The 12,983-nt window shown below is 40.1% G+C and overlaps 1 protein-coding gene across 1 annotated transcript in view; it reads left to right on the top strand.

Annotated features, from left to right (window-relative positions):
- The window catches only part of HERC3 (HECT and RLD domain containing E3 ubiquitin protein ligase 3), a 124,383-nt gene that overhangs the window by 87,720 nt on the left and 23,680 nt on the right, over positions 1–12,983 (top strand). The window contains exons 19-23 of the mRNA XM_059173049.1: positions 235–405; positions 2,464–2,607; positions 3,528–3,694; positions 5,927–5,993; positions 6,486–6,568. Coding sequence (XP_059029032.1) covers positions 235–405; positions 2,464–2,607; positions 3,528–3,694; positions 5,927–5,993; positions 6,486–6,568 — 632 coding nt within the window. The remainder of the gene's footprint in view (positions 1–234; positions 406–2,463; positions 2,608–3,527; positions 3,695–5,926; positions 5,994–6,485; positions 6,569–12,983) is intronic.

Below are 12,983 nucleotides of genomic sequence, written 5' to 3'. Positions count from 1 at the left end.
TTAGTAATTCTTTATTGAATAAAAACTGAAGTTACAGAGATTTAATTTATTTTAAATATACACTTCTATTATAAAATATAATTGGTTTTGATAACCTTACTAAGACATTTGTGAATAATCCAAATCTACCTATTCTTATTGTTGGTGGGTATATCCCTTCGTTCACCCCTCTCTCTCTCCGTCTGTCCATCTCTTGCTGTCTGTATAATTGTGTTCTTGGGTGTGCTCTTCCAGGTGGCAGTCAATGGAGCTAACCTGCAGAATGTCTTCATGCTTCTCACCTTGGAGCCTCTGCTGGCCAGAAGCCCCTTCCTCGTCCTTCATGTTCGCAGGAACAATCTCGTTGGAGATGCCTTAAGAGAGCTGAGCATTCATTCTGATATTGACCTGAAAAAGCCTCTCAAAGTGAGCCCTTCATTTTATTCCTCTATCTTCCAGGGTTTTCATTGAACAGTGTTGAAGAAACAGCAGAGGTCTTACGATTAAAATTGTGGAGTATAGCCATTCATGATTTCTTTCATCCTTTTACAAGAATTTGATCACCTCCTTCTGTCAAATCGTCGAGCAGAACATCTCAACATAACATCAGATAAGAAAGCCAGTGAATTACTTGAGGGATTATAGGGCTTTCTTTGTCCGCCCTCTTGGGTGTACCAGCTCCAGCTCTCCAGAAACAAGCAAGCAAGAGCAAGACTAGGTGACACTCTCTAGTTAGGAAGGTTTTGGTTGTCAAATATTGAAGAGAAAGAGATGGTAAATGGAATAGACAGGCCAGGAGTGCTAACAAGATAGACTCCATCTTCGGCTCTCCATCTGTTTATGTTTGCTCAGTGACCACTCTTGGTGCTACATATTTCAGGGCCCTTGGAAATTAATATACATACCTTAGAATTCCCCACCAAGGCCCGGATGGGGGAGAAAGAAAAGAGAAAGAAGGGAAAAAGTAGAATGGAAAGGTAGTGAAATTGTCTGGGAAGCTGTTGACTGATCATGATAGTTACTCTTAGTACCCTGAAATTACTGAATTAAAACTTTTTCTCTCCTCATAGACTGTGCGTGTTCGTGTTACTACTTACTGTATTCCCAGGGCGCTTAGCATAATGCTTGATACCAAATAGGTGTTCGATTAATATTTAATGAATTATCTGAAGTGGTTTTTTTTTTAAGCCCTTTATCTTTCCCTTCCGATGATTTCCAGATCTCTGTCGCCATTCCTGTTGTAAACTCTAGTTTCCAAAAGGTAGTTTAAGTAGGAAACTGATGATAGTTTAAGTAGGAAACTGACGATCTCCACACTATTGTCACCCTTTCTAGAACAGCCCCTGAGTGGCATCAGTATCCTGCATCTGCCTGGGAGTTCTCCCTGGAATTTCTGGGCTAGATTTTTGATACTGCAAAGAGAGGGGCCTCCCTCTGTCCCCTGTTTTCAATCAGTAATTCTGATGAGACTCTTCTAAGTCTCCTGGTGACATCTGCACAATCGAAGTCCTAGTGTTTGTCCTCACCTTTGCTCCTGTCCACGCTCTCAGAAGTGTGGAACTCAGACACAAGGATACACTTTTTCTAATGCTATTTTTTTGCTGTGTCTGAGCCCTTACCTGTAAAATGAGGCTGATAATAGTAGTCTCTACGCATGAGGCTGTTCTGATTAGGATAATAGAGTTTAAATACTGGCATGTAACAGACTTGCAATAAATCTCATTTGTTGGTTTGCTGCAGATGTCACTGTGATGATCCTTATGGGGCCAGGATGCCCTCTATAGGTCTGGTTATAGCCCCTTACAGAACCCAAGTCTGCCTCCTTAGGATGCTCTCCTTCCTTCATATGCATCAGTTCCTTCAAGAGCCCCACAGAGAGAGATTTCTTCCAGAAAGTGTTCCTTTACTCAGTTTAATCATTGCTTTTCTCTATGCACCAGAACATTTACCTCTCAATGTATTTGACTCTTGGAAAATAAAATATAGGAGTGCCTGCGTGGCTCAGTAGTTAAGCATCTGCCTTTGGCTCAGGTCATGATCCCAGGGTCCTGGGATTGAGCCCCACATGGGACTCCCTGCCCAGTGGGGAGTCTGCTTCTCCCTCTTCCCCCACCCACCCCTCCTCGTGCCCTCTCTTTCTCTCAAATAAATAAAATCTTCAAGAAAAAAAAAAGAAAAAAGCATATTCTCCAATTGATTATTTTGTTTGCCTTACTCCCCGAAATAGATGGTAAACTTTCCCTGGACATATGGTAAACTTCTGACCTCCTTTGTATTCCTGGGAGTACTAGTAGAAATTTTGTGGGTCTGTAAGTGCTTTGTTAATAATCAGCAAGTACACCTTGTAGTTTTCATTGCATCAGCGTATTCTCTGTTATATATTTCTTCCTTTGTTCTGACTTTGGAGAGTTTGCAAAAAAAAAAAAAAAAGATTAAACATCAAAGGTTTCCCTGAAGTATTAATTTTACTTTCATTATTTTAAGGTAATCTTTGATGGTGAAGAAGCAGTGGATGCTGGTGGTGTCACAAAGGAGTTCTTTCTTTTACTGTTAAAAGAACTTTTGAATCCTATCTACGGAATGTTTACCTACTATCAGGATTCAAATCTTTTGTGGTTTTCAGATACGGTAAGTTAGTGATATTGCAGTTAAACGGAAGGATTGTGTTAGACTTTCTTTTTGTGGTCAGACCAGTCCCCTGACTTCTGACTTTACAAAGGGGAGTATAACAAAGATAATTCCAACAGTCTGAATAATGTAGCTCATCTTTATTTTTCACTCGTTGACAAGATCCCATGTATTTTGTCACTCCCCCACCCCCCATTTCTCTTTCTGGTAGGTAAGATCCAGGTTTTGTTATTCTTTGAAGGGTAAAAATATGAACACTGTGATACAGAAGTGAGTTTTATGACATGTGGAAAGTGATAGGTACATCTTACTTTAATAATGTGGTATGTGTGTGAACACTTACACAAATACAGGCACACATGTTATTTTTGAAAATTCAGTAGGAGAGTTAAGCTTCAAATGGCATCTAATTTTAAGTAGACTATAATTTAGTTCTTTTTTTCCAGTGGAGTTTTCTTCCTAGAGCTGTACTGTTCTAAAAAAGCAGCCATTAGCCGCATGTAGGTATTTAAATTTAAATTTTACTTAGTTAAAATTAAATAATATTGAAGATTTCTTTCCAAAATTGTGCTAGCCACATGTCAGGTGCTCAGTCGTTGTAGCTAGTGGGCTGGGGGATGATGGCACGGCATAGCATAGACTGTTCACATCAGTGTAGAAAGTCCTGTTGGATAGCCTTGCTCTAGAAGATTATATGCTCTTCTCTGTGTCGCTAGATGAGCTGTAACTGCTGGACTTCCTCTAGGTTATGGGTTTTGGTGGTATTGCAGGGTGTTTCCCTGCCTCAGAAGATAATTAAGAATTAATGAGGTCTTTATTTTATACGAAGATATTCTGAGGTAAATGGCAGTGTTTTGAGGGCTGCAAGCCGTGCATTCCTTTTTTAAAATTTTTAACACGTTTGCATACATACTGAAAAGTGTTTTGTAGAGCACAACTGGTTCCACTTGATTGGCATAACATGTGGACTAGCCATCTACAACTCCACTGTGGTTGATCTCCACTTTCCGTTGGCTCTCTACAAGAAGTTATTGAATGTAAAGCCTGGCTTGGAAGATCTAAAGGAGCTCTCACCCACTGAAGGAAGGTATGAAGCTGAAAGATGGGGAACTGCTCTGGCTGTGCCTGTGCCACAGGGATTCAGGGTTGAAAATACCACATTATCAGACCATATGGCTAGACTCTTACAATGTAGATGGGCTGCTACTCCCTTGAGGCATTGCCTATAGCAGAGGAGGCAAAGGAAAAGGGAGGCTGTGGGTGCCCAGGGGTACAAAAAAATCTCACTCTTCCTTGTCCTGAACAAAAACAAAGAGTGGAGACTCTCAGGGTCTGGAAATACAGAGGGAGCAAGTACAAAAAAGGGAGTATTTTAAAAAATTTTAATTGAGATATAATTCACATACCATACAATCCACCTACTTGAAGTCTATAATTCAGCGACTTCTAGGATGTTCAGAGTTGTGTAGCTATCACCACAATTTTAGAAGATTTTTATTGTACGAAAATGAAACCTGGTACTCCTTAGTTGTCATTCCCAGTCCCCTCATCCGCAAGCCCTAGACAACAACTGATCTCCTTTCTGTGTAGACTTGCCTAGTCTGAATATTTCATATAAATGGAATCATACAACACGTGGTCTTTTGTGTCTCGCTTCTTTGAGGCAGCATGTTTTCAGGGTTCATCTGTGTTGTAACATGTGTCAGTAATGAATTTCTCTTTGTTGCCAAATAATAATCCATTAGTGGATATTGATGACCCTGTGTTCATCCGTTCATTAGTTGTTCCCCTTTTCGGCTGGCATGGATAATGCCACTATGGACATTCTTGCACAGATTTTTGTGTGGATGTAAGTCTTCCTCTTGGGTGGCTACCTAGGAGTGGGATGGCTGGGGCCATATGGTAGCTCTGGGTTTAGTTTTATGAGGAACTGCCAGACTGTTCTCCAGAGTAGCGGAGCCATATTTTTATGTTATTCTCTTTCTGGCTCTGAAAAACCCCTTTGATTCTGAGTTTTTTTGCCTTGATTTTAGGTGGCATCAGATATATAAAAAACACCATACCCTTGGATTTCTGTAAACAGTATAATCCTTTTGGCTTCAACAAGAAGCAATAGCCCCTTTTATGGAGAATGAGTACCAATATTAAGATGGAGATAGAGAAAGGGCCATTTCTGATGTTCCCTCTGGAAGGGAGAGCCACACCACCTGTGTAGGACACCAGTACTGAAAAACCAGGAAGGATGGGAGGGGTGGGGACACAGAGGGAAGAGAACATTTAGAAGGAATATTGGAAAACAGCAGACGAGACTCTGGCAGTGTTAATTTTCGGGGTGACTGAAGAAAGTCAGAGAGTGGTTGAAGTGTGTGTGATTCCCCTTTGCCAGCCTGGCTGAGGATATTTTTGAAGTAATGATTCTGGCTGGTTTAACTGGTGGTGGATTTAAATTCCATGCTAAGAATTTTCTTCCTTGGAAACTTTTGATGAAACTGGACCCGGAGCTCACTGAAGAAGAAAGTGTGAATGAGGTCTTCTTACAAGAAGGTATTCTCTTGAAAGCTAGGATATGATCATTGTTGGTATAAACATATTCTTGTTTTCAGAGGGCCTGTTTGTGTTCTTTATTATGTCAGGTAATAGAGTATCTTTACCCCACAGAGCCCCTTGCATTAACAAGTCAGCCAGTTAAGATTCCTAAGTGGATAGAGGTGACTTTTTGGCTTTCTTATGATGGGAGGATTATTCTGATGCATGTGGGTAAAGACATTCTCTAGGGCCACTGGAGTACCGAGTCCTTATATTTTGACTTCCAAGCAATACCACAGTTAAAAGAACACCAATGTGTCAGATATAAATCTATCTGAACTTCTTCATAAATCTAGTAAGTCTTGGCAGTGGGAAGAGTATAATTAACAAATGTCTTACAGGTCTACTGCCATACTTTTCCCCCCCCTTTTAAAATATTTTATGTATTTCTTTTAGAGCAGGGGTGGAGAGAGCAGGGGGAGGAGCAGAAGGAGAGGGAAAAGCAGATTCCATGATAAGTGTGGAGCCTGGTGTGGGCTTGATCTCATGACCCTGAGATCATGACCTGAGCCCAAACCAAGAGTTGGATACTGCCCCAACTGAGCCACCCAGGTGCCCTTGTCATATTTCTTTTTAAGGTATAAACACTTTTCTGTCAGTCTGGATTTATGTTTATCCTAGAATCTTCTTTTAGTTTTTCCTTACACAGATTCTGGATATATAACTAAAGTAGAAACATTATTACCATGTCTAACTTGCCTCTCTTTTCCTTTCTCTATTCTTTCTCTATTAGGAGTCTTCAAGAACTTTTAGATTACCCCGGGGAAGATATTGAGGAGACTTTCTGTCTCAATTTCACGGTAAGGATTTCCACAGTTTCCTTCTGATTGTGGCATTCCCTTTCATCATGCTCACAAGTTGTAATGAACATACAGTTGTTTTCCAAATCAAAGAATAAATTCAGGGTCTTCTCTGTAAAAATTTTATTTTAGTTATAGTGTCTTGATTGTTAAAGGAGTTAAGCAAATTTGTTGAATAAATGAATGAATGATTCATCTGTGAACTTAACATTATGAAATATTAGTCTTCTTTACTCTTGATACATAGATTTCTAGAGTTCATATCATTTTCTCTTTGCTTGCATTTATTGGCAACTGCATATCTTAAAACACAGGATATCTTGTTAAGGTGGTAATGTTTTCTGAATCAGGTTCTCTTTTCCCAAGAATTTCCTATGTAAGAAGTAGTGATTAAGCTACATTTGTTCCTAAAGCTTCTCTCAGTCATTTGGAGTCTAAAAGGATAGGTGGTAAACAGAATTGAAACATCTCTTTTTTTCTCCTTACATATAGATTTGTCGAGAAAGCTATGGAGTGGTTGAACAGAAGAAGCTGATACCTGGGGGAGACAAAGTAACTGTGTGCAAGGATAACAGGTTAGTCCTGACCCCAGACCCTTGCAGATGTTGCTACTTTATTTCTCTGCATTTACACTTTTAAGACAGAGATTGATGTTAAATCTTAATCCCTGCTGCAGAGGAGGCAAGGGTAAGAGAGCAAGAATTTGTAGATTGTAATTAATTTTTCATATTAGAGGAGACACTAGGCCTAGATTCAGGAAATGACTGTTGCAGATCTAGAAAAACGGACAAACCTCTTCCTGCGTCCTTGCACATTTTTAAAGACAACCTGAAGACTGTGAGGTCTAATGTAACATTCAGTAACCCTCTTTGTCATGTAAACCTTCCAGACTATGCAGGGGGCCTCAGCTTTGGGGAAAGTAAGTGCCCAACAAAAATGGTTTCAGATGATGGAATTACCTTGATTCTAGGAACCTAATAAAGAGGTTAGTCTTGTGACAAGCAGGTGTTCCAGTCAAGCCCTAATAAGAATCTCTTGGAGGAAAAAAAAAAAAAAAAAAAAAGAATCCCTTGGAGCTAAATGTATCATCCTGTCTTTATCTGAATAACATTGATACTTTGTTCACAGTAAATGATCTATTTATTTTTTTCACATAAGAACAGGCTTATATATTCCTTGTAGTCTGATTTTTTTTTTTTTTTTTTTTAGAATAGGGAAATATATGGTGGATCAGAGTAGATTTTTGGCACAGAAGGTTTCTCTTATAGTTTTGATGATTGTTTTATCAGGTATATATGTACATATCTGCCTTTAGTTCTCAAAGAATATCTGAGCTTTTGCATCAAGTTTCAGACAAGATAACGTGTGCATGATTTTGTGGAAGCTGCCAAAGGGCTAGGCCTGTGGCCCAAGGAAGGGAACATTCAGAATGTCTTTATATGGTGGTGAGTCCTCAGAGAGCTCTGTGTGTTTGGTACACTGAGTGGCACAGTGACCCAGTGCAGGCGAAGGCCCTTTGTGATGTAGTCTTCACTTGAAGCAGTTCTTGGGACTTACAACTCCTTCTTATCTTTATAAAAGTATTTCCCTTAGAGTACTTTTTGTCTCTGCTTTTTTCCCTCTCTCTTTCTGGGTCTGAGTTTTTTTCTCTTCCTGTCTCTGCTTCTCCTTCCCTATAACTCTCACTGTCTCTCCTTATTCAATAGATATTTCTTTGAATCATCAGTTGAATTGACTGAATAGTTGGGAGATAACATGTTCAGGAATACTGAGATAAAACACAGTCTCCTTAGGGTGTAAGCTGTTGTCATGTGCAGCCATACTTCAAAAGTGAAATAGACTGAATTGGGGGTTGAATCCGAAGAGTTCAGGAATAGCAGCTTGGACACGTAGACCCAGGAGGTCAGATATGGCATAGAGTTAGGTTGCGAAACCTACCTACCTGTTGGATAACAGAAAGTAGCGACAAAGACCACAGTGAACAGTGAAAGCCGCTCCATAGAGTGATGGCTAAATCCTGGTTGTTGTATCAGGGAGAGAACAGTGAGTGAATGTGTGTGGCGTGTGGGTACTGGTTGGGGGCTTTGCCAGGGGAAGCTTCATTTGGAGGACCCACACTCGTTTAGCCTTGGAGGTTACATTGTAGAAGTCTTTGGTAAATAGAGAATTTTAGACTTCATTCAGCAGGTAGTAAGAAGCCACTGTTTGTGAGCTCAGGAGTTATGGGATAGAAGTTGGTTCCTGGCAGACATTGTTTTCTCATCTTCTTTTCCTTGTCCACTGTTTATATCTGCTGCTGACACCATCTGCTGTTGCACACTCATGGATAGTGCTTAACCCCAAGTAGTGCTCAGAATCAGTGTGGAAGAGCATGCTTTTGTTTAAAAGGCGTGTTGAGGAAATGCTTGGGTGGCACAGTCAGCTGAGCATCTGACTCTTGGTTTTGGCTTGGGTTGTGATCTCAGAATCATGAGATTGAGGCCTGTGTTGGGCTCCGTGCTCAGCACAGAGTCTGCTCAAGTTTCTCCCTCTCCTCTTCTCGTGTGTGGTGTGTGTGTGTGTGTGTGTGTGTGTGTGCATGCTCTCTCTCTCTCCCTAATAAATAATTAAATCTTTAAAAACATGTGGGCTCCTTTTCTCTTACTTTGCAGTTGTTGGCCACTAATTGACTTCGGGGCTGCTCCTACAACACATTTTCAGTAAGGATGTTCTGATGACACACAGTTTCCTTAAAAGAAAGGCAGTACTTAAATTCAAGAGAATAAAGAGAAGGGAGCCCCCGTCATTCTTTAACTTGTATTATGAAGCTCCTTTGTTACTATGACTTCCAAAAAGTAGCTTCAAAAGTTTTCAAGTCTTTGTACAATAGAGAGTGTCGTAGTTTTAAAACTTGCCAGGCAGAGGATGGCGGGCTCCTGTTTTGATTGCCAACATACTGTGTTTGAGATTAGCGTGTGGAACAACTTCTATCTTTGGTGAAGTTTATGTTTTGACGTTTCTGGGTCACTAGCACTCGTTGAGCACACAGTGAACTCATCCATGCTGTTTTCGGCACTGTTGTGCATGCCTTTGTACTTGTGACAGGAGGCAGACCTTATTTCTGTCACACAGTTACCTACTGGAGAAGCTTCTGAGAACCTTGTGTGGTTACTGCCACATTGCTTAGTATAACTGTCATGGTGAAGGACAACTAGGAAGATACAAGTGAATTTCTCTTCTTTTTCTTTTATGCTGCAAAAGCAAAAATCTTATAAGCAAAGCATACTGAGATCCTGGTAAGAAATGTTGCATACAACTGTGAAAGATGAATCATTGCAGCTCCTTTTCCCTTTTGTCTAGTATATGTCATAATCTCACCACTGGGGGTGGGGGTCCTTTTTGGGTATTTCTTAGATGGGTCTAAGAAAACTAGATGAGGGGCGCCTGGGTGACTCCTTTGGTTAAGTGTTTGCCTTCAGCTCAGGTCATGATCCCAGGGTCCTGGGATTGAGTCTTGCATCGGGCCTGCTTCTTCCTCTCCCACTCTCCCTGGTTTTTTGTTTTGTTTTGTTTTTTAAAGATTTTATTTATTTATTCGGCAGACAGAGATCACAAGTAGGCAGAGAAGCAGGCAGAGAGGGGGGAAGCAGGCTTCTTGCTGAGCAGAGAGCCCGATGTGGGGCTCTATCCCAGGACCCTGGGACCATGACCTGAGCCAAAGGCAGAGGCTTTAACCCACTGAGCCACCCAGGCTCCTCTCCCACTCCCCCTGTTTATGTTCCCTCTCTTCCTGTGTCTCCCTCTGTCAAATAAATAATTAAAATATTTTTTTTAAAAAAAAGAAAACTTGAAAGATAAGAATAATGTCTGCTGGATTTTAACTTGTAGGCAGTTGAATATACAGATACTGCTTAACAATACTTTCTTAACAGATACTTTCTTAACAGAAAGTTATTTGCTGAGTTAACAGTAAGGTATTTGCTATCACCACTGCCCTGGAGGAAAATGCCAGAAAGATACCAATTCTTTATCCATAATTTATTACATTTCATTTGGTCTTAAGATTGCATCCTATCCTTGAATAAGAGCTGCAGATAGTCAAATGAGTTACAAGCATCCAAGTAAAAGAACATCCATAGGTGATGGCTGGTGGCTACATCATAGCCAGCTATTGCCACAGCTGGTAATCACATCTGAATAACGACTACTCATGGTTAAGTATTTCTCATACTCTGTAACATGGTGTTATTATTATTAATGAAAAATCCACATGTCATTCGAGGTTTCCCCAAATTGACTTTAATTTAATGTAGTCAAATAAAATTGATGTGTTCTCCCATTTCTGCCACGTTAAGAAAGGGATTGAAAAACAGTAAAAAGATCACCCAGTGGGGCACCTCGGTGCCTCAGTGGTTTATGCCACTGCCTTCGGTTCAGGTCATGATCTCAGGGTCTTGAGATGGAGCCCCACGTGGGGTTATCTTCTCAGCAGGGAGCCTGCTTCCCCCTCTCTCTCTGCCTGCCTCTCTGCCTACTTGTGATCTCCCTCTCTGGCAAATAAATAAATAAAATCTTTAAAAAAAAAAAGAAGAAGAAGAAGAAGAAAAGTACCTTAAAAAAAAAAAGATCACCCAGTAAGGAGTGTGAGGCTTAACGTAAGTGCTCCAAAGGGCACCCAGATTCTATAGTGAGAACCTGAGGAAAAAATCCTACATGACAGACACCTGTGGTTCCTTAAGATCTCCTGAAGTTAGGACTGCTGACAGACTTGTCAAGTTGATGTCTTGAGATAATCTATTGGTGTAATCTTTAAGATCTGTTTGTATTTGCATTGGGCTGTTTTAGGATAGCAGATGACTAAAATGCCAGTCACATTTCTTGAGTGCTTACATTTGTCTAAGTACTTCACATGTAATCCTCCCCACTATACAGATACGGAAACTGGGCCACAGAGAGGCACAACTTAATTGTTTAGGGTGACATAGCTAGAAGTGTAGGATTCAAAGCCAAGCATTGGGAGTGAGATGAGAGCTTGTGCTCTGTGAAGGTCCGCACCCGCCCTTTCAAGGCTAAGACCAGGACTTGAGTCCCCTCCCCAACCCAGGAAGAGACATGACTTAGAAGTTTGCTGTTTTCCTTTCAGGCACACTATGGGGTTTAAAAAACAAGGTTGGCATAGTTAAAAATATACTGTGAATGTATAAAATTATATGTCTGAATTTTTAAACTTCGCTTGAGACAGCGCTTATATTTACTATGTTATTACAAAGCCCTCATGGACACCCTTAATAATGACTGCACAGTCTGCCATGTGGATGTGTGTGTTCTACTGTCTTGCTCCGGGGTATTTGGCTTCTAAGTTCTCTTTTGTTTCTCTCCCCCTTCCTTTATATTTAGTAAGACCTGTCAAGTATCTTTTGTCTAAAGCTTTCTTTGCCTTTAAAATTGCTTTTTAATAAGATCCCAAGGGTGAAATTGAATTAGTGTATGTCATTTTCAATTGGTTGATAGATGTTGTTGCTGAATTGATTTCACTAATGAATTATATATCAACTTGCATATTATCATCAATGTATGAGAGTACTCATTTTACCTAATACTTATAAGCACTAAGATTCTCTTAAAGAAAACAAGTAATAAATTCTGTTGCACTTGTAAAATTTTGCATTTCTTACATACCTAGGCTACTTTTCATATTCTACACAGCTTTGGTGCATTTTCCTGTGAATTAGATAGAAATGGACAATATTGTGAATGTACTAAATGCCACTGAATTGTTCATTTAAATGGTTAATTTTATGTTCTGTGTATTTCTCTTCAATAAAAAGTGTTTGTGTACCTGTGTATGCATGTGCAAATATGTCTGTGTCTGCCTTAAGTATGAACTTTCAGGCAGGGAGAACTGCTGTGTCATGCTTTGGCAGTGAGCATCAGGATGCGACACTTTCCTGTGTAATGCTCTCAGAGACCGAATTGAATGTGTAATGCATACTGCTATTCTTCCCGCCAGTTATTTTGTGCATTGCTGACAAATTTGAGCATATAATGGATTAACGCTGAGTGATAGTGTTTGACCCACTTTGAAGGCGGGGTATCCTGCTAGATGTTAACATGCAGGTTTTATGACTGCCTGAGGAGCAATCAAATAAGCAGGGCAGGAAACAGAGGTAAAGATCAAGCCAGTTAGGAAACAGTGGAGACGGCCTGACATTGTGAAGGGCATCCACAAGCATCCCCGTGTCCTGGGAAATGTGGCCAACGGTGGTGTGTTTGGTAGCTAGAAAACCCCACAGTTAAAGTCTTGCCCTAATTGGAAGGAAGACGGCTGGTCCGAGCACTCGGCTGGGAATGCCTGTGTTCCAGACCTCACTGAGCCCTGGTGCTGCCCTCTCAGGACGTGTCTTTCTGCCCCAGACAGGGCTATAGTATTTCTTCTTTTTAAAGCAGTCTGCTGGTGTCCTTTATGTCTTTCTGTATTGGGACTAAATGATTTTCATATGGTTTGTGGGTATTCTTTATTAAGACCACTAAACCCTTTGCCATTTGTTATTTATTGTATATTTCCAGTTGTTTGCTTTTGAAAAAATGGGGTGCTTGTGTTTAAATCTCTAGAATGTATTTATTTCTGTGTTGTCCTGTCTGTTGATTATTTCTTTTGGTCTTATATCACCAATCTCAGCCTTTCCCTATCCAGTAATTGATAAATACATCATATACTCTCTTCACTTAAAAAAATTTCAGGTGGGGGGAGGTCTGTATTCTAAGGTAGAAATCTGAATTATTCCCATATTGCTAGTTTCCTTAGCTATTCTTACAGGGGGATATTAGATTAATTATATCCAGTTTGGGTTTTGATTTGAAGTGTGATAAATTAAAGGTTACTTTGGGAAGAATGAACACTTTTGTGCTATTTAGTCTTACCATCCAAAAGCCTGTTTTAATTTCTGATTTTGTTTTTCCTTTTCACATAAGATTACACATATTTTTTATTAGAGGTTGTTTTTTTTTATA

The sequence above is a fragment of the Mustela lutreola genome, chromosome 1 (assembly GCF_030435805.1).
Source record: "Mustela lutreola isolate mMusLut2 chromosome 1, mMusLut2.pri, whole genome shotgun sequence".
NCBI lineage: Eukaryota > Metazoa > Chordata > Mammalia > Carnivora > Mustelidae > Mustela > Mustela lutreola.
This window is presented reverse-complemented; position numbering and strand designations above follow the sequence as displayed.